Genomic DNA, 22,777 nt, shown 5'->3' on the forward strand with positions numbered 1-22,777 from the left:
GCATCAATGTGAACCAGAGCTTTTTTTGATCACCTCTGCAGTTTTTAATTTTTCTACTATAAGCAAACAAAGAGTGACAATTTTGAAATCGTTTTTTTTACCACTTTCCAACCACCCGCTGTCGTTATATGGCGACAGTATGGCACTTCTGCGTGAATCGTTGTAGCTGTACATCGGCTCACGCAGATGCTGTTGTGAGTGGCCAGCCCCACCACTATGTGCTTTAAAACTGCAGATTGTGTCCAGTCTGACATACGTCCTTAACCCCAATGGTATGTGGCTACATGCAAACAGCAGTGGTCGCTGTTGGCCATTCATTGATATAGACTGAAAGGCTGCTGCTATTCACATACATGTGTGATTCCAAAGGCAAGAGTCCACTGATTCTTGACATTGGAATCGGGTGGCTGCAGCTAAACAGGTGTGTAAAGAAGTCCTTAGGGCTCAGTGGTGTGGCCTGTGGTTTAAAGACTATGGCTGGCCTGCTTTGCACTGCGTTTGTGTGGATGCAGCATGTTCACAAACCACTAAGATCTCATTCACATGAGCGCTGAGGCCCATAGACTGTGAATGGGCAGTTTGTTCACAAGGACACAGTGGCTGTATGGACACAGTAACATCACTTGAACACATACGATCTGCCTTCAGGGCAACTCACTTGCACGCCTGTCAAATTAGATCGAGCGTCTGTGTCCATACAGCTGCTGCATCCCCATGGACTTAGACTATATTACCAAAAGTATTGGGACACCTGCCTTTAAACGCAAATTAACATCCCAGTCTTAGTCTGCAGGGTTCAATAATGAATTGGCCCACCCTTTGCAGCTATAATAGCTTCAACTCTTCTAGGAAGGCTGTCGACAAGATTTAGGAGTGTGTCTATGGGAATGTTTGACCATTCTTCCAGAAGCACATTTGTGAGGTCAGGCACTGATGTGGACAAGAAGGCCTGGCTCACGGTCATAGCTCTAATTCATCCCAAAGGTGTTCTATCAGGTTGAGGTCAAGACTCTGTGCAGGCCAGTCACGTTCCTCCATCCCAAACTCACTCATCTATGTCTTTATGGACCTTGCTTTGTGCACTGGTGCGCAGTCAGGGGTCAAGTCCTGGGAAAAAAAGTGTGGGAACTCCCACCCAAGATCCATTCCCCCACCAAAAAAAAAAAAAAAGGTACGCTCATATGCATATATACTTCACAGAAAATACAGTACAACATGTATTGTAAAGTGCCAGTTTACAAAAACAAAATAACGTGTCAAACAAAACAATCAACACAATGGGTGATGATCTTTCCCTCGCAGGGAATTTCTACCACAAATACACCCTGTTCCAAATTCTGTTACACAGCCCATTAGAAAATATCCCACAAAAGGAATAAGTATTGGCAGAGTATTGAAGAGTATTGGCAGGGTATTGCAGAGTATTGATAGGGTATTGCAGAGTATTGGCAGGGTATGTATTGAAGAGTATTGGCAGAGTATTGCAGAGCATCGGCAGGGTATGTATTGGCAGGGTATTGCAGAGTATTGATAGGGTATTGCAGAGTATTGGTAGGGTATGTATTGCAGAGTATTGGCAGGGTATTGCAGAGTATTGATAGGGTATGTATTGTAGAGTATCGATAGGGTATTGCAGAGTATTGGCAGGGTATTGCAGACTATTGGCAGGGTATGTATTGGCAGGGTATTGCAGAGTATTGCTAGGGTATTGCAGAGTATTGGCAGGGTATTGCAGAGTATTGGCACAGGTTGCAGAGTATTGATAGGTTATTGCAGAGTATTGGCAGGTTATTGCAGAGTATTGGCAGGGTATGTATTGTAGAGTATTGGCAGAGTATTGGCAGGGTATGTATTGGCAGGGTATTGCAGAGTATTGATAGGGTATTGCAGAGTATTGGCAGGGTATGTATTGCAGAGTATTGATAGGGTATGTATTGTAGAGTATTGATAGGGTATTGCAGAGTATTGGCAGGGTATTGCAGACTATTGGCAGGGTATTGCAGAGTATTGGCAGGGTATTGAAGAGTATTAATAGGGTATTTATTGCAGAGTATTGCCAGGGTATGTATTGCAGAGTATTGATAGGGTATGTATTGTAGAGTATTGATAGGGTATTGCAGAGTATTGATAGGGTATTGCAGAGTATTGGCAGGGTATTGCAGACTATTGGCAGGGTATTGCAGAGTATTGATAGGGTATTGCAGAGTATTGGCAGGGTATTGCAGAGTATTGATAGGGTATTGCAGAGTATTGATAGGGTATTGCAGAGTATTGGCAGGGTATTGCAGAGTATTGATACTGATAGGGTATTGCAGAGTATTGGCAGGGTATCACAGAGTATTGATAGGGTATCGCAGAGTATTGATAGGGTATTGCAGAGTATTGGCAGGGTATTGCAGAGTATTGATAGGGTATTTCAGAGTATTGATAGGGTATTGCAGAGTATTCGCAGAGTATTGCAGAGTATTGATACTGATAGGGTATTGCAGAGTATTGATGAGTATTGGCAGGGTATTGCAGAGTATTGATAAGTATTGGCAGGGTATTGCAGAGTATCGATAGGGTATTGCAGAGTATTGGCAGGGTATTGCAGAGTATTGATAGGGTATTGCAGAGTATTGATAGGGTATCGCAGAGTATTGATAGGGTATCGCAGAGTATTGATAGGGTATTGCAGAGTATTGGCAGGGTATTTATTGGCAGAGTATTGGCAGGGTATTGCAGAGTATTGGCAGAGTATTGCAGAGTATTGATAGGGTATTGCAGAGTATTGGCAGGGTGTTGCAGAGTATTGGCAGGGTATGTATTGCAGAGTATTGGCAGGATATTGAAGAGTATTGGCAGGATATTGAAGAGTATTGGCAGAGTATTGGCAGAGTATTGAAGAGTATTGACAGGGTATTGCAGAGTATTGGCAGGGTATTTATTGGCAGAGTATTGGCAGGGTATTGCAGAGTATTGGCACAGTATTGCAGAGTATTGATAGGGTATTGCAGAGTATTGGCAGGGTGTTGCAGAGTATTGGCAGGGTATGTATTGCAGAGTATTGGCAGGATATTGAAGAGTATTGGCAGAGTATTGAAGAGTATTGGCAGGGTATTGCAGAGTATTGGCAGGGTATGTATTGGCAGGGTATTGCAGAGTATTGGCAGGGTATTGCAGAGTATTGACAGAGTATTGCAGAGTATTGATAGGGTACTGCAGAGTATTGGCAGGGTATTGCAGAGTATTGGCAGGGTATGTATTGCAGAGTTTCGGCGGGGTATTGCAGAGTATTGGCGGGGTATTGCAGAGTATTGGCGGGGTATTGCAGAGTATTGGCAGGGTATGTATTGGCAGGGTATTGCAGAGTATTGGCAGGGTATTGCAGAGTATTGGCGGGGTATTGAAGAGTATTGGCAGGGTATTGCAGAGTATTGGCAGGGTATGTATTGCAGATTATTGGCAGGGTATTGCAGAGTATTGGTGGGGTATTGCAGAGTATTGGCGGGGTAGTGCAGAGTATTGATAAGGTAGTGTAGAGTATTGATAGGGTATTGCAGAGTATTGGCAGGGTATTGCAGATTATTGATACTGATAGGGTATTGCAGAGGATTGATAGGGTATTGCAGAGTATTGGCAGGGTATTGCAGAGTATTGATAGGGTATTGCAGAGTATTGGCAGGGTATTGCAGAGTATTGATAGGGTATTGCAGAGTATTGATAGGGTACTGCAGAGTATTGGCAGGGTATGTATTGCAGAGTATTGGCGGGTATTGCAGAGTATTGGCGGGGTATTGCAGAGTATTGGCAGGGTATTGCAGAGTATTGATAGGGTACTGCAGAGTATTGGCAGGGTATTGCAGAGTATTGGCAGGGTATGTATTGCAGAGTATTGGCGGGGTATTGCAGAGTATTGGCGGGGTATTGCAGAGTATTGGCGGGGTATTGCAGAGTATTGGCAGGGTATGTATTGGCAGGGTATTGCAGAGTATTGGCAGGGTATTGCAGAGTATTGGCGGGGTATTGAAGAGTATTGGCAGGGTATTGCAGAGTATTGGCAGGGTATGTATTGCAGATTATTGGCAGGGTATTGCAGAGTATTGGTGGGGTATTGCAGAGTATTGGCGGGGTAGTGCAGAGTATTGATAGGGTAGTGTAGAGTATTGATAGGGTATTGCAGAGTATTGGCAGGGTATTGCAGATTATTGATACTGATAGGGTATTGCAGAGTATTGATAGGGTATTGCAGAGTATTGGCAGGGTATTGCAGAGTATTGATAGGGTATTGCAGAGTATTAGCAGGGTATTGCAGAGTATTGATAGGGTATTGCAGAGTATTGATAGGGTACTGCAGAGTATTGGCAGGGTATGTATTGCAGAGTATTGGCGGGTATTGCAGAGTATTGGCGGGGTATTGCAGAGTATTGGCGGGGTATTGCAGAGTATTGATGAGTATTGGCGGGGTATTGCAGAGTATTGGCGGGGTATTGCAGAGTATTGGCGGGGTATTGCAGAGTATTGATGAGTATTGGCGGGGTATTGCAGAGTATTGATGAGTATTGGCAGGGTATTGCAGAGTATTGATGAGTATTGGCAGTATGGATGAGTATTGGCAATTTGGCAGGGTATTGCAGAATGCAACTTACTTACACACTACTAGTGACTGACCTCCTGGTATTCTCTTCCCTTCTGTTCTGGGGGGAGAAGAACTAAGTAAACTCAAAGTGCAGCGGCTGTTTCCACAGGAGGCACTGGGTAGAGGGGAGCGGGAGGACAGTCCGGCGCGCGTGTGTCACACTGACGGTCTCGTGCCTGTGCGTGCCCACGCCGAAGTCATGTGACCGGTTGCTAGGCAGGGGCCGCTCCGCATCTAGCAACCGGTCACATGACTTCGGCGTGGGCACGCACAGTCACTCGGCGGCTGAGGAGCGGCGCGGACTACGCGCTGCATAGCCTCAGCCGGCCCGGCTCAGATAGCTAATGGGAACGGCGTTCCCGCTGTGGAAATAGTACGGGAACGCCGTTCCCATGCGTTCCCGCAGCACTCGAGCCCTGTGCGCAGTCATGTTGGAACAGGAAGGGGCCATCCCCAAACTGTTCCCACAAAGTTGGGAGCATTAAATTGTTCAAAATGCCTTAGTATGCTGACACCTTAAGCATTCACTGGAACTAAGAGGCCAATGCACATCACCTTTGCTACCACATATATAGTCAACAGGTCTGTGTATGTTCAACATCCCAGGCTCTTACCAGATTTATTGACTCATTTACAAATAAATGGGTCCAATAGAGCTTTTATTCTCTAAACTGTCTCCATGTTGCCTCTAGTTGTTTTCTTCATACATCCTAACACATACCCAAAAAGGAAAAACTCCTATAGAGTAGTACCCCAAATCACGTGGAAAATATTCTCTCAAAATATGTTCAAATGTGTATGTGATAGCATGTCATTTACCACTGCATGCCTTTGTGCCTTCTCCGTTCCCCTATTGTGTGTATCCTTACCGATAAACACAAGTTTCCAATCGCACATCAACCCACAACACAGTGGTGTGCTAAATCTTGCCAGCCTCCTCGAAAAATTATTTTATACAAAACAAAAACAATAGTGTAATATGCTCACACCAATAATTAATTATATGTTAATATTATTTTGTGCTCGTATAAATTAGGGCTCAAATTTACTTCTTCACTCATGTCCTAATGCTACCTACCATGGGGAAGTAATCTGCCTGCAATACCAGCTATCCTAGGGGGCAAGTCTGGTAAGGTGTTTTGTGCATTGGGGAAGGATCACATTGACAAGAAGGAGCAAGGGAGAGTAAATTTTGCATTAATGTGAGCACAAATAAACATTATTAATTATTGGTGTGAGCATATTACACTTTTGCTGTTTTTGTTTTGTGTAAAATAACTGTTCAGGGAGACTGGCAATATATAGCGCAGCATCTTTGGAACACCAATAAAAATAAGCTATGGTGAAGTTACAAAATCAATGGGTGTGTGCTTGCCCACCTTGAACTGAAGTGAAATACACTGATTTAAAGTGCCAATGTGAATATATATATATATATATATATATATATATATATATATATATATATATATATAAAGTATATATATATATATATATATTATTCTATTTTTTTTAAAGTGCATAAACCTATATATATATATATATATATATATATATATATATATATATATATATATATTTTTTTTTTTTTTAAGTGCATAAACCTAAATAACTCCCGTATGACAGGGCTGGAATGGGATAAGCCCTTTGAGAGCAGAGAAAAAACAAATAAATAAATAAAAATGTGTAAATATGTATATAAAGTAATTAGTGCCTGGTAAAAATACTAAGTGCTGAAATCAAGCTTATACGTATCATATAATAATAATGGTATTGACAATAATATTAATAATATTCATTAAAAAGTGTTGAGAATTAAAGTGACTGGTGCACAAGTGATGGTTAAGATCTAAAATCGTGCTAAAAACAAACATATATAGTAATATAGTATTCATTAATTGACATCCATAAAGCAACAAAATTCTGAGTGTTGAAATCTTCCAAACAGTGGTAAAGTGACTGGTGCACAGGTGGTTCTTAGGTTCTGAGAAATAAAAGCCCGATGCGATTTTCGTGCAAAAAAACATTCAAGTGGATCTGTTGTCAGTCTCTCGAGTTACTGGGCCATTTACCACGGGACACCCCTAGACGTGAAATGAGGAGAACAGACGGTAACGGTAATCCCAAATCTAACCAGCAACTCCTTCGGGGGTAGTGCTATAGCAAAATAAAGGAAAACCTGCAAATATGGCCTGTTGGTGGTATTTGAGGACAAGGTTGGGAACCACTGCTTTACACCAGTGGACAGCCATTTGCTTGCTTTTCTCTTGTCCTTAGGAAATTACTCCCCCCACTGCCTTCAACAGTGGGGCATAGTTCGTGCCACTCTATGTCTCCTCCTGACACCAATGATGCAGCACTAGTCCCCTCAAGGACACCAACAACAGGGGACTATTCCTTCCATTGACATCAATGATCGGCCACTATTCTTCCAACTGGTACCAACAATGGGGCACTATTCCTTTCACCGACACCATCTATGGGGCACTATTCCTTTCACCGACACCATCTAAGGGACACTATTCTTCCTACTGACATCAATGAAGAGGCACTATTCCTCCCACTGACACCAATGATGGGGCACTATTCCTCCCACTGATACCAACAATGGGGCATTATTCCTCCCACTGACACCAACAATGGGGCATTATTCCTCCCACTGACAGCAATGATGAGGCACTATTCCTCCCACTGACAGCAATGATGGGTCACTATTCCTCCCACTGGTACCAATGATGGGTCACTATTCCTCCCACTGATACCAATTATGGGTCACTATTCCTCCCACTGATACCAATAATGGATCACTATTCCTCCTACTAATAGCAACTATGGGGCACTATTTCTCCCACTGACATCAACAATGAGGCACTATTCTTCCCACTGACACTATCAATGATGCACTATTCTCCTCAATGACACCAACGATAGGGCACTATTCCTCTCCCTAGTAAGATGGGGCACCGTTTACTCCCACTTTACTCCCACTGACACCAGGAAATTCTCTACTCCTACTGGCCACAGTCCCGCCCCACTAAAGTTTGAAGGACAGTAAATGGGCCCTTTGTTTAGAACATTTGGAGGCCCCTTGTTTACACAATGCCCTTACCTGTAATTGAAGAAGGAGGAGATGGTTTGGCTGCAGATGATCTCCCACTGGAGTCAGTAGTAGTGACTGGTAATGACCCTGAATTTGCTGTCACATATGGAGGTGTAGTTGCAAGTGTACTGGAAGTTGTCAATTGCTGTACAGTTGTATGTTTTAGCAATGGTGAGGTTGTTACAGTGGGTGTTGTTGTTGCTGCTGGATGAATGGGATGGGATGAAGATATGTTTCCAGTTGTAGAAACATTGTTCCTGGTTGGTAAGATAATACTTGGATTCACTACTGGATTATTTTCAGAGAAGGACTCGGCTGTAGAGAATTGTGTAGAGCTGTCTGACAGTCCAGCCTGATCTGTAGCCTGAGATTCTGGTGGCTTCACTAATATTGAAGTTGTCCCCATCTTTGTTGTAGAGTAAAGTTCAGGTGCAGTTGTTAATTTAGAAGTACTTGTCGTGGCAGCATTCAAGGTCTCAGTGGATGACAAGTTAGGATCTAGTGGTGTTGTGCTAGTGGATGGCGGTAAAGCTGAAAAAAAATACAGTATATTTTATAATAAGAAAAGCTCTAATTTCCATTATAACATGTGATGATAACATCTACACCCTACTGTAAACCCACATTTACATTTACATTCAAATATCTCTTTAATCTTGGTATGATTGATAAATGTGGAATGACAATTTTGTGATGTTAATCAATGTCCAAAATATTCTGTAAAGGTTCTCCCTGATATCAAAATCATTAATACTGCTATTTTATGCAGTTTATCCAATAAAGATGTACATAGAGGCACAATGATAACTAAAATGCAGCCATTGACAACAACCTACCAGCAATCATCTTTAGCTGACATGTCTTCAGTAATCTGGGATTTAATTGGTTGCTACAATTTTCTGAATTCAGCAAGTCTCAGAATTTTTTTTTTACTGCTTTAGGGCCCTTTCACACGGATGTTAAGTCCGTTAAGTCTAGCTCCATCTGTCAGATTTTCAGATGGATCCAGACGGAATCATATATATCTATGGGTGGGGGTGTAATTAGATGATCATCCGTTTACATCTGTGTCCATTCAGGCTCTTTTTTTTGGAATAAGGATGTATCCTTTTCTGTTTAGATGGATCTGAACAGATGTAAACAGATTTTGTTTACATCCATTCTGTTTATGTCCGTTTTTAGGCAAAAAGCATTTTTTTATATATATGTGCCACCTATCATTGGTTTCTGCAACAACTAAAAAAAACAGATGTAAACTGATGTACACTGAACCGAATTGAATACGGATTTACAAACTTATGTAAACTGGTGTAACCTAAATCAATTTTCTCTTACCAAAAATGTGACTGAACTGATAACAACTATGTGAAAGGATCCAATGGTGAGGTTCACCAGCCCATGCTCTGAAAAGCGATCCACTATGGATCTCTTTTCAGATGCAACTAAGAAGTTGGTGTCGGGCATTTAGGGTGCAATTCTGCAGCCACCTGAATGCCTGTTTTTTTGGGGAGGTTTTTTGCAAATGGCAATTTACAATGGATAATGAGCTGCAAATAGTGATCTGAACGTTTGGCTTTCGGTGGTGGCATGGTCTATTGACTTGAATGGATGATTTTGACAGGCAGTACCAGCACTAGGGATGAGCCGAACACCCACCGGTTCGGTTTGCACCAGAACTTTCGAACATACCAAAAATTTGTATGAACTTTAGAACCCCATTAAAGTCTATGGGACTCGAACGTTCGAAATAAAAAGTGCTAATTTTAAAGGCTAATATGCAAGATATTGTCCTAAAAAGGGTTTGGGGGTCCGACTCCTGCCCCAGGGGACATGGATCAATGGCAATTTTTTTTTTTTAAACTAGCGTTTTTTTGGAAGCACTGATTTTAATGACGATTAAAGTGAAAAATATAAATATCGTGCCTGGGGGGTGTCTATAGTATGCCTGTGAAGTGGCACGTGTTTCCCATGTTTAGAACAGTCCCTGCACAAAATGACATTTAACAGAAAAAAAAGTAATTTAAAACTGCTTGCAATTTTAATGTAATGTCTGGTTCTGGCAATACGGATGAAAATCATTGAGAAAAATGGTATGGGTAGCCACCCTGCCCATTACCAGCCCCTTTGGGTCTTGTACGGATATTAAGGGGAACCCAATTTAAAAAAGTAAAGGCGTGGGGCCCCCAGGCAGTATATACTCATAACAGCAGTATACAGGCGGTGCAAACAAGACAGGGACTGTGTAGGTTTGTTGTGTTAAGTAGAATCTGTTTGTAATTTTGAAATGGTACATTTTTCAAGTGTAGCTCCAGTCAAAAAATCTATTTTTAAGCTTTTTGAAAAACATAGGGAAGGGTTATCACCCCTGTGTAATTTTTTTTGCCGTACGTCTTTTTTCATCTCACTTCCTGTTGTCTCCTTCCGTTTGCAAGTAGGAGACGTTTTTAAGTTTGATGTTTGAAAGTAGGGGCCTGCCCTATATGCTCTGCAGAAATGTGGGCCTAAGGTGTTGGTGTTGCCACAACACTGTAAGCCCTCAAAGTGACTCTTGGTGGGCGCTGGAGCACCCTGCTGTGAATGATTATATCAAGAATTGTAATTACATGCCATTGTTGAACAGTGGTAGAAAAATTGGGCCTTTGGTGGTTGTGGTGGTGGTGCTGGTACAGCACTATAAGTCCTCACAGTTACACTCGGTGGGCGCAAGAACGGGCCCTGCTGTGAAATATTATATCAAGAATTGTAATTACATGCACCTGTTAAACAGGTTCTGGAAAATTGGGCCTTAGGCACTGGTGCTGGTGTCACGACACTGCAACCTCTCCCAGATACTCTAGTTGGAGTGCAGGAATGAGCCCTGCTGCAAAGCATTGCATCAAAAATTGTAATTACATGCCCCTGTTATACAGGGGCTGAAAAATTGGGCCTTAGGCATTGGTGCTGGTACCACGACACTGCAACCTCTCCCAGATACTCTATTTGGAGTGCTGGAATGAGCCCTGCTGCAAAGCATTGCATCAAAAATTGTGATTACCTGCCCCTGTTAAACAGGGGTCGAAAAATTGTGCCTTAGCCACTGGTGGCATCACCCAGAACCAAAAATGTTCTTCCAAGCTATCAGCAGGATCATTAAGGAGGAAGAGGATAGTCAGTCAACATAACAGGACAGTCACTCAGCATCAACATAGGTAGTCTTGAAGGGATGTGACATTTAAAAAAAGAAATATTCGGTTACATCAGCTTCAGGTGCTTGGTAGCTGGTGGTGATCCAAGACTGATTCATCTTTATGAAGGTCAGTCGATCAACCGAGTCATTGGACAGGCGCACCCTGTGATCGGTTACAAAGTCTCCAGCAGCACTGAAGGTGCGTTCCGAAAGAACGCTGGATGCAGGACAGGCCAGTAGCTCAATTGCATACTGTGCAAGCTCTGGCCAGTGATCCATCCTCAAGACCCAGTAAGCCAGAGGATTTTCAGTGGGAAAGGTATCCAAGTCTGCCCCTAGGTATTCCTGCACCATGTAAATCAGACGCTGGCGATGATTGCTGAAACCGATCATACCTTGGGGCTGCAAACTAAAAAATTGTCTGAACGCATCGGTCAGACGGCCACCTTCTTCACCGCTCCTTCTGTGACTGACCAAAGCCTCAGCAACATGTTGTCCAGGACCAGGAGTTTGTAACCTCCCAGTCTCTGGAAACGCGTTGCACAAACCTTTCTGCAAGGCCTCCCGAAGATGTCTCATCCTATGCTCCCTCTGCAATGGCAAGATAAGGTCTGCAACCTTACTCTTGTACCACGAATCAAGGAGAGTGGCCAGCCTGTAATGGTCCCTCTCCTTGAGCCAAAGAATACAAGGATTCTTTTGCAGGCTTTGCAGGATCAGGGAGGCCATGCAGCGTAGGTTAGCTGAGGCATTCAGTCCGAAGTCCTCTGGGTCACTAAGGACAACATGATCCGCAGCCACCTCCTCCCAGCCACGTACAAATCCACAGGTTTCTTGGGACTGTAAATCATCCATAAAAGACTGCTGCTGCTGCTAATGCTGAGTGCCAGGCTCCACCTCCATGCTGACACAATCCTCCTCCTCCTCTTCCTGTGTGATGGGTGGGACAGCAGGAACACTGTCTGGATAAAGGGGGCCTTGAGAGGCAAGGAAGTCCTCCTCTTCCTGCCTCTGTTCTGCCCTGTCCATTATTCCATGCAGCGTATTCTCCAACAGATGGACAAGAGGTACAGTGTCACTGATGCATGCACTGTCACTGCTCACCATCCTCGTGGCCTCCTCAAATGGTGACAGGACAGTGCATGCATCCCTGATCATGCCCCACTGGCGTGGTGAAAAATAAACAAGCTCCCCTAACCCTATCCTGGTGCCGTAGTCGCACAGGTACTCATTGATGGCCTTCTGCTGCATGTGCAGCTGCTCAGCATGGCCAATGTTGAGTTCTGCCTGGTGGGCATGTCACATATAAGGCGGTTATGGGCAGGTTCAACTCCTTTTGGAGCTCAGCCAGCCGAGCACTGGCAATATATGATCCTGTAAGCCCGGGTACTTGCCCAAGAACCGCTGCACCACCAGGTTAAGGACATGAGCCACACAGGGCACATGGGTCAGTTGTCCCTGGTGTAGGGCGGAGAGGAGGTTGGTGCCATTGTCCCAAACCACCATTCCTGGCTTAAGCTGGCGTGGAGTCAACCACCTCTTGGCCTGCCCCTGCAGAGCTGACAAAATATCTGCCCCAGTGTGGCTCCTGTCCCCCAAAAAAACAGCGCAAGCATGGCATAGCATCTTTTTGCCTGGATACTTGCGAAGCCCCTTGAACGCCTACAGAGCACCGCTGGTTCCAAGGACAGAGCACTGGAAGAGGCCATGGAGGAAGAAGAAGAGGAGGGGTGGAGGAGAGAGGTGTGTAACAACCAGTAGTAGCATTTTGGAGGGGTGGTGGTGGAACAACCTCCAACACTACTGCACCTTGTCCTGCATCCTTCCCAGCTGCCAGAAGAGTGACCCAATGGGCCGCAAAGATAGGTAACGTCCCTGTCCATGCCTGGCAATATAGACGTTCCCCTGGCATAGGTGGAATAAGTGGAGTGTATGGCGTATGCAATTTTTGCTCGCTTCAGGACCATGACTCGTGATCCCTGGAGGTGAGTTTCCTGGAGAAGGCTAACATGGGGATTGTGTCTTGCCAGGTAATGGGATGGGGGGGGGGGTCTTTTTATGTACCTGACAATACTAGTGACTGACGCTCTAGACTTGGGCATGCAATTTCACTCTCCATCTGCTCTGAGACACACAATAAATAGCAACTAGACTTAAAATCAGTTTACTGTATTGCTAGAGGTTACAGCACACATAACGGCTCACTGATTAGTTGCTAGAGGTTACCACAAACTATTTCTGCTTGTTAATTGGTTGCTAGAGATTACTGTACAGTAATACTGCTCACTGATTGGATGCTAGAGGTTACAGCAGATCATCTCCTCACTGCAGGGGGGCATGATATACATATGAATGCCACCTTTATTTACATATCAATGCGCTGGCCGCAGCTGTTTACTTATGAATACCACCTCTATTTACATATGAATTCTGGTTAATTACATGTAAACACAGGGCCTGCAAGTGAGTCATCTGTACACAACAATAGGGCAGAGCTAGGCAGCATTAGTAACAGAACTTCACACTTAGATAACGGTAAACAGCACTAAAACTTCAAGGGACAAGGTAATTTAAATGAATATAGTTAACAAGTATGAGGCAGCTGCTTTGGGCCCCACAACAATGACATGGCCCAGGGCAGCTTCCCCTTTTGCCCTGTCTTAAAGATGGCCCGGCCCCTACTGTCCTCCTTCCCCTTCCCTCTGTCTTCCATTTGTGGGCAAAGGAGGGGAAAGTGGACAACCAGAAGAGTGAGTGGTTGGGAGATGTCTTCCAGGATCTGCAGGGAAGATGTTTTCTGTATTAGTGGATGTGGAGCTCAGTCAGCTTCAGTAGTTGTGGAAGGCTGGGTGGGGTGATGGAGTATAGGGAAAGCTCAGTGTTCAATCCAATGTTATTTTCCTTCACCCCCCCTTGCCTGTTGTCAGGATGATTTGGCAAATAACACAATTGTCTGGGTGGCAACCCTGTTGTCCCAGGGTGTCCAACCAGTGGGAAGCATCTTTGGGATCTGTAAAAAAGTAGGCCTTGCCCTGGTAGACTATTCTCAAGCATGCAGGATAGAGCATGCCGTATGGTATTTGGAGCTCCCACAACCTGCGTTTAATGGCTAGAAATGTGACTCTTTGCTTTTGCGTTGCTACTGAAAAGTCTGGAAATATGGTAATTCCATTACCATTAAAGGAGAATTTGCCTTTCTCCCGAGCTGCTCTAAGGATGGCTTCCCTGTCCCTGAAATGAAGCAGTTTAATAATCATGGCACGTGGTGGGGCCCCGGGTGGCAAGGGTCGCATGGGGACTCTGTGCGCCCTTTCAATGGCGAATACTAATGAAAAGGTGTTGGCGCCAAACATATTGGTCAGCCATTGCTCCATGAATGTCTCCGGCGTTTTGCCCTCAGCTCCCTCTGGAAACCCCAAGAAGCGTAGGTTGCTCCTTCTTAAATGGTCCTCCATGTCAGTAAGCTTATCAGTAGTATAATCCTGGGCCAGTTTCAGCTCCCTCATCGATCCCTGTAAAGGGCTGGTCTCATCCTCTAAATCACCAATGCTTTGTTCAGCGTTTGTCACTCTATGGCGGATAGGGTAGACATCATGTTTAAGGAAAGATAACTCAGTTTTAATGGTGTCCATTTGCGAGGTGAGAGATGCATGGCTGTGTTGGATGGCTTCCATAATCTGAGCTAGGGATGGCTGTGCAGGGCCTGCATCAGTGTTGTTTACTGTGGGTGTTGCAGGGTTAATGTCCTCCTCCTGGCAGAATATCATAGGGTCTTCTGGGCTCAGGGTAGGGGGGATCTTAATAAATCACCCCTCCCTGCGATCTGGTTCCATGGCGCTGATGAGGAGGCAGGCTGGCGCTGTGTGTTCTCCCCACGCTGGCCGGCGCCATCTTGCTTCGGCTCCCCTGTCAGCACTGGCGTCACAGATTCCGGGGCAATCTCCATCGGTGGTTCATATTTTACCATCTCCCGGTGGGCACCACACTCCCCAGATACTGCGGAGGTAGATGAGTCTTGGAACAGGCGGCTGGGTAGTCAGGATGGCGGCAGGATGTGTGCGGAGCGGACTGAGCTCAGGCTGAACACGTCCTCACATCCTGGTTGCTGGCCACGCCCCAAATTAAGCAAATGTGAATATAAATGTCAAGAACATGACCAGAGAGAATACCCCCAAAGTCAAAGTAGTTAAACTCATGGAATGGGTGAAATTATACCTACCCAACTAAGCCAGCTACAAGGTATGTGAAGGAAGAGGGCCTGATTGCTGTGAAGCAAAGCAAGTCTACAGAAATGAACCAGTAGACTGTTCCCACTCTCCCAAACCAGGACAGGACAGGACAAGGGACTGCAACTGGGGAAAAGATATGTAAAATAAAATAATAAGTACTAGACTATTTAAAGACTGATGAATAAAAAGAGGGGACATGAGTATGTACCCCATCGACAATGCATATATGTGTATGCATGCCCAAATATAGACTAAGCCAATATAGTTGTTAGATGGTACATTACCTTACTACAGAGCAGTGTTTACATAGGTCCACAACCCTCATGCTATGCTACATACAATGGACCGTTGTGATGTGTCTGCTTATATTTGTAAGCCATCCAATAGCAGCCCGGGGATCAACATGGGGGGCAGAGCCATTAGCTCCCCCCAGTACAATGGCACGCGGTGGCATCTCAGCCACGTGGCCTCAATGGAAAGAGAAATTATTGGCATCCTAAGACGCTTGCGTCACGGGGTGATGCGAACGTGATGTACAAGCCATGCCGCCCCACGTCAGAGTCTCGCAACGCAGGCACGGCATCAGAGTGACCATGGGAACCAGGTGCACAGATGCCGGAAACAGGAAGGCCAAACACGTCAAACAGATGTGCAGTGCCCCCCCCCCCCCCCCCCCCCGCGCCAGGTGAATTGACAATGAGAGCTGGGAAAAAAGTGTGAATGACGATCTGGGCACCAAGTAGCAAATATCCAAGGCACACAAGTCAGATAGATCAATCGAGAAACAAATCTCTAAAATTTTAGAGATTCGTAAAGCATCACTTTACTGAAGCAGCGTCCCGTCCTAAAGTCCCAATTAGAGGAAACCCACTTTCAATGATTAATTATACAATGTAGGTTGGCTGACTTCCTTTCCTAAAAATGAAAACACCATAAATCCATATTTCATTTATGAGCCATCTGCTTTCACCCACTCACTTTACAAGCATCAGCAGGTGAGCCCAGAGCACTTCCAAAGGCAGGCAGCAGACACGGTTAGGCCCCTTTCACACTGACGGACCGTTCACGTCCGCCTGTCAGTTTTGACGGCGGACCTGAACGGGCGCTCTAAGCTGGTCTATGGAGTGACGGATATCAGCGGAGACATGACCCGGTCCGATCAGCAAAAAGCAGACGGATGGCCCCACTTCCGGATCCGTCGCTGGTGGATCGGATCGGGTGAGATCTGATGAAAACGGACATGCTGTCCGTTTTCATCCGATCTCTCCATAGAGACCAGCTTTGAAACCCTTCTTAGACTGATACATGTACATTACTTTGTTTATAATCTGTTCTTGATTTTTTTTTACATTGTGGCATGATGTGTGGCTTTTTGTGATCTGTTAGCATGCTTCATATTGTCAGACAGCTTCTATTTATGAAATTTATGGATTCAGCAGGTATGGCAGTAATTAAGCCTGGGTGTGGCAAGTGAAATTTAATTTAGCTTTCTAAAAAATTGTGGTTAATCACAATTCATTCATGATTCAGCATGGGAAGGGGCAATTAGTTTTTCAAATAGGGCCAGGCAGGTTTGAATAGCTTTTTTCACTTAATAAATTAAATAATAATTTAAAAACTGCATCTTGGATTTACTCAGGTTATCTTTGTGTAATATTAATATGTGTTTGATGATCTGAATAATTTAAGTGTGAGAAATATGCAAAAAAATAAATAAACAAATCAGGAAGGGGGCAAATACTTTTTCACACAACTGTACATCCGCACCTCCTTGACTTATCCCCCACCCCTAAGGTCTACAGCCAGGGGCATAGTTACAGGGGTCACAACTGCGACCCAGCCCCATGCTCCAGGGGGCCGGTGCAGCTCCCCAGTTTACCTGAATAGGAGGCGCAGGACGTGACCAGCGGTCCATATGAGCGGAAGTGCTCCTCAGAGCTGGATCAACCTATCCTGCAGATTTCCCTGCCTCCACTGCAGTGCTGCTCCTCTGCCCTCCCTTTGGCAACCTCCGATGCTTGATCTCGGAGGAAGGATGGCTCCAACACCTGCTGAGCAGGGTGCACAAGTTCGTGGCGGCACACTGCAAAATTCTCATGCTAGAAGTCCTCTACCAGTGCTGAGCGCATACAGGTAGGGAGAGACCTCCCATCATGCAGCTACCCTGTCAACATCTGACACTCAGCCTGACCCAGACCCTGCTATAGCAGCTACCCACTCAGAACATGGTGCCTGGGCCCTGTACCCTTCCTGCACAGTGAGTACAGCCTCAGGCTGGTGGGCCTGCCAGAACACGCAGAGGGCTGTAATCCCTCTGTATTTGCTGAAAAACTGCTGTTAGATGTGATATAAAGGAGAGGCAGCAGCATCTAGAGCAGGGGTGCCAAACCTTTTGAGGAGTGAGGGCCACTTTATCGACTTGGTAACTGGTTGTAGGCCACAATGAGTGTAAAGGGGGGATGGCAGGTTGTGTCCACTCTGCATATGTAGGGCAGACATGGATGCAACCCGCTCTACCCTAAGGGCCTTCCGATCCACCCAGACAGGGGATCGGATTGCAGATAGATGGGTGTAAATGGACACGAGTCTGTTTACATCTGCCACTCTATAGAGGTGAATGGAGAGTCCGTTTGAGTCCACCTGAAAAACAGACAGGCGGACCCCGATCGGACTGATCATGTGAAAAAGGCCTAAGGCTGCTTTCACCCTGATGCACAGCGGTTTACCTGCTCCATGACTGACCTCAATCTTCTCTTCTTCCTCAGGATACCTGCAGCTGGCTGGTTCCGCTGGCTGGAACTGCTGGTGGGTAATGCTGACAGGTGCTGGTATTGCTGGCTGGTACTGCTGGCAGGTACTGGTACGGCTGGCTGCTACTGATACTGCTGACTGGTACTGCTGGCTAGTACTGCTGGCTGGTACTGGTACTGCTGGTGGGTACTGCTGACTGGTACTGCTGGTGGGTACTGGTACTGCTGGCTGGTACTGGTACTGCTGACAGGTACTGCTGGTGGGTACTGGTACTGCTGGCTGGTACTGGTACTGATGACTGGTACTGCTGGTGGGTACTGGTACTGCTGGCTGGTACTGCTGGCTGGAACTGATACTGGTGGCTGGTACTGGTACTTCTGGCGGGTACTACTGGCTGGTACTGGTACTGCTGGTTTATACTGCTGGCTGGTACTGATGACTGGTACGGATAATGGGTACTGGTACTGCTGGCGAGTACTTCTGATGGGTACTGGTACTGATGACTGGTACTACTGGCTGTTACTGCTGGTTGGTACTCGTACTGTTGATACTGGTACTGTTGGCTGGTACTAGTACTGCCTGTCACAGGCGGAGTACATTTGGTATCACTCCACCTGTGAAGGAGCCTGTGCTATACAGGAAGCATTGGCTCTGCTTCCTCTAGTGGCAGCTCCGTTCTTCGCACTAATGCTCGGAGATGGGGGTCTGGAACCCGCCAGCTTGGCTTTCTGAGCCGCCATCTCAGAGCAAGACATGGCAGGCCACATCGGAGGGCGCCGTGGGCCACGCGGTGGGACACTGCAATCACAGAGCGCACCGCCCACACCCTACAGCAGGCGCGATCACAGGAGGCCATCAGCCTTGCTGTAGCTGTCATTTGGCTATAGCGCAGTCAGCCAGTGGTTAAAGCAGAACTTTACCCATAACACACTGATAAAGAAAATTGTTCTTTAACAAGGAACATAGATTCCACATTAACCACTTGCCGACCAGCGCACGACGATGTACGTCGACAGAATGGCACGGGCAGGCAAATGGGCGTACATGTACGTCCCTTTAAATTTGCCGCCCTGCCATCGGGAGCGCGCCGGCGGCGGCGCGCTCCCGCGCTGGTCGGGACCCCCGTGAGTCCGGTCGCGGGACCCGCGGACTCGATCGCCGCGGGCATGCCGTTGTAAACAACATTTCTCCATTCTGCCTAGCAACTAGTGACGCTGATCTCTGCTCCATGTGATTGGAGTAGAGATCAGTGTTCACTAAATGAAAGCCCAACCCCCCCCACAGTTAGTAACACGCCCCTAGGAACACTTAACCCCTACACTGCCACCCACTGGTTAACCCCTTCACTGCCAGTGTCATTTACACAGGAATCACTGCATTTATATAGCAGTGATTACTGTATAAATGACAATGGTCCCAAAAATGTGTCAAAAATGTCCGATGGGTCCCCCACAATGTCGCAGTCACAATAAAAATCGCTGATCGCCGCCATTACTAGTAAAAAAAAAATAATAAAAAAATTATTAATAAAAATGCTATAAAACTATCCCTATTTTGTAAACGCTATAACTTTTGTGCAAACCAATCAATAATCGCTTATTGCGATTTTTTTTACCAAAAATATGTAGAAGAATACGTATCGGCCTAAACTGAGGGAAAAAAATGTTTTTTTATATATTTTTGGGGGATATATATTATAACAAAAAGTAAAAAATAATGCGTTTTTTTCAAAATTGTCGCTCTATTTTTGTTTATAGCGCAAAAAATAAAAACCGCAGGGGTGATCAAATACCACCAAAAGAAAGCTCTATTTGTGGGAAAAAAAGGACGTCAATTTTGTTTGGGAGTCACGTCGCACGTCCGCGCAATTGTCAGTTAAAGCGACGCAGTGCCGAATCGCAAAAAGTGGTCTGGTTTTTGACCAGCAAATTGGTCCGGTCTGAAAGTGGTTAATAATGTAGCACTGACCCCTGAAGGAGCGGCTGGTTTTGTTGGGCCTACCGTTACCTTCTTGACCTCGTGTGCGTCTAGGGGTTTCCTGAGGTAGATGGCCCAAAGAACTGCAGAGACTGACACTGGATCCACTTTTGGGATTTTTATTTGCAAAAAAGGGTAGACAAAACACAGTCTCTTAATGAAGGATAGATGGTTTAGGTAAAAAGTTCAGGTACTCTTGGAACTGTTCAAGATAGGAAGTCTCTAACTATAGAAATCCAGAGAATGGCCACTCACAACTGGATTCTCACAGCTACTGGATAGACCTCCTCTCACTAGGCCTAGCAGCTGATAGAGTGTTCGAATAAAGCAAAGCCTCTGCCATAGACTTGCATGTAGAACGCTTAAACAAAGTCTCTGCCACAAACTTGTTGTAGAACACTTGTTGAATAAAGTCTCTGCCACAGACTTGTTTTAGAATACTTGTTGAATAAAGTCTGCCACAGACTTATCGTAGAACACTTGTTGAATAAAGTCTCTGCCACAGACTTGTTGTAGAACACTTGTAACTGAAGGATGTAGACAAATTTAGAGAGCCCTCATACGGTACCAGTATCTTGCAGCCGGTCCGGCAATACCGTACAAGTGTTGATTCAATTGGTGTCTTTCATCTAAGTATCCAGGCTCTTTCTGAGAAACCAGCCTTATGCGTGGCCTTCTACCAAAGTGTCCTCCCCTGGTTGCTTCTTCAGATGCTGAACCTCTCCACAGATGAGACGGCACCGGACCACCTTTGAATCCTCCTTCCAGTTGCTTTGACTCGGGCTAGCCAGCCCAGAGACTCGGAATTGGATGGATCCGCACCCCAGGCCATGAGAGCCATGGGGGCTGGTCAGGAGGACCAGGACCAAATGGACAGAAAGATCTTCTGGACCGGAACCCAGAAGCACATGATGTCAGTACCTTAAGTACCCTCTCCCAGAATGCACAGCAGGATGACACTCCCACTGGGCTGGTTCTGAGAAAGAATGGCACTTAATGCGTCTAGCTAAACTGCGTTCTCACACTTGCCAGAAGTGACAGCGACACCTGTGGCCAAGCAGAACCCAATGCAATCCAGCTAGACTGGTACTGAAACCATAATTTGGTATAATTAAGACCAAAACCAAACTGCGGTTCTAGGATTTTTAAATAGAAAAAACACATAGCGCATGCTCTTCAGGAGCTGGCGCTACAATAATTATGCTACCAAAATTAGTGTGTGCTGTAAATTGCCTCTAGTGTTGTTCTTGATTCTTCTTGCTGGAGGCTGCTATTTTGCTAAAGCACAGATTTTCTAAACAGCAGTAAATCCTAGGCTGTAAGCAGATTGGACTCTAAGTTTTCGGCACAGTGCCGTAAAATAGAGGGCAACTGAGCATGTGCAGACCAGGGTAAGACTGTGGGGTTGGTTTACTAAAGGCATTTATACTGTGCACTACAAGTGACACCAGCACCGAGATAGAGAGCACTGACACCAGCACCGTGATAATGAGCACTGACGCCAGCACCATGATAGAGAGCTGTCACGTACCTGGTATAGGAGCCCAGAATGCAGGGAGTGGCCTCTCGTAAGTCTCTGGCTCGAGAACCCCTGGGAGTGGAGACAGGGACTCAAGAGTTCAGAGTGCACAAATGCCAAGCTGGTGCAGGACTGGTCCGGACCTTTGGGGAAGCGGAAGAACCACAGGAGCGCTGGGTCAGCAGGCACTCGGCAGTCAGGCTGGAACAGCAGGTGGCAGAAGGCACTCAGCGGTCAGGCTGGAACAGCAGGTGGCAGAAGGCACTCAGCGGTCAGGCTGGAACAGCAGGTGGCAGAAGGCACTCAGCGGTCAGGCTGGAACGGCAAGTGGCAGAAGGCACTCAGCGGTCAGGCTGGAACAACAGGTGGCAGAAGGCACTCAGCGGTCAGGCTGGAACGGCAAGTGGCAGAAGGCACTTAGTGGTCAGGCTGGAACAGCAGGTGGCAGAAGGCACTCAGCGGTCAGGCTGGTACAGCAGGTGGCAGAAGGGGGTCGAAGGTACAAGCCGGGTCAATAGCAGGCGGGCAGCAACGGTACCGAGGGAGAGGCAAAAGCGTAGTCAGACAAGCCGAAGGTCGGTGGCAGGCAGCAAGCAGACGTCGTCACGAACAGGCTGGGTAAACAGGAATCAAGACAACTAGGTAGCAGATAGCAGGATCACCGGACACGCTGTAGACTGGACAGCAAGGAGGCACAGTGACAGGTTCCTTTAAGTAGCCCCCTGGGCGGCAAAAACACGCCAAAACACGTCGTGCGCCCGTTCGTGACCTCGCACACCCACGTGCGCCCATTCGTATCATTGCGCACCCGCGTACGCCCGTTCGTACCATCGCGCACCTGCGTGCGCCCGTTCGTACCATCGCGCACCTGCGTGCGCCTGTTCGTACCATCGCACACCCGCGTGCGCCCGTTCGTACCAACGCGCACCCGCGTGCGTCCGTTCGCGCCAACGCACGCCCATGGATACTGGTTAGTTCTTAGCATGGGGATTCTGCGGGCAGGTCTCCTATATGCCACTGGATTACCGGGACAACCATGACATTGCCCCCCCCAAGGGGCAGCCTCCGGATGCCCAACTGTGCCATCTTACCCGGATGGGACCTCTCAAAGGCAAGATTCAATCTCCTGGCATGGATATTGGACTCTGGCTCCCAGGAATTTTCCTCAGGCCCGTACCCCTTCCACTTCACCAGAAATTGGATTTGGTTGCGTCTTCTCCTGCAGTCTAAGATGGATTCTACCTTGTATTCGATTTCACCATCGACGATCACAGGTTCAGGGGGACCGACCTTCCGATTGGCAAAGGAATCTGGAACAGCTGGTTTGAGTAAAGCCACGTGAAAAACCGGATGAATCCGAAATGATTCTGGTAACTTCAGCTCATATGCCACATTATTCACCTTCCTTACAATCGGA

The 22,777-nt window shown here is 46.3% G+C and overlaps 1 protein-coding gene across 1 annotated transcript in view; it reads right to left on the minus strand.

The window, feature by feature from the left end:
* The window catches only part of ADGRG4 (adhesion G protein-coupled receptor G4), a 215,969-nt gene that overhangs the window by 118,108 nt on the left and 75,084 nt on the right, over window positions 1-22,777 (minus strand). Inside the window, exon 4 of the mRNA XM_077490427.1 lies at window positions 7,728-8,249. Coding sequence (XP_077346553.1) covers window positions 7,728-8,249 — 522 coding nt within the window. The remainder of the gene's footprint in view (window positions 1-7,727; window positions 8,250-22,777) is intronic.

This window comes from Lithobates pipiens, unplaced genomic scaffold, assembly GCF_037356315.1.
Source record: "Lithobates pipiens isolate NorthernLeopardFrog02 unplaced genomic scaffold, aLitPip1_a1.2 Scaffold_1, whole genome shotgun sequence".
Classification (NCBI taxonomy): domain Eukaryota; kingdom Metazoa; phylum Chordata; class Amphibia; order Anura; family Ranidae; genus Lithobates; species Lithobates pipiens.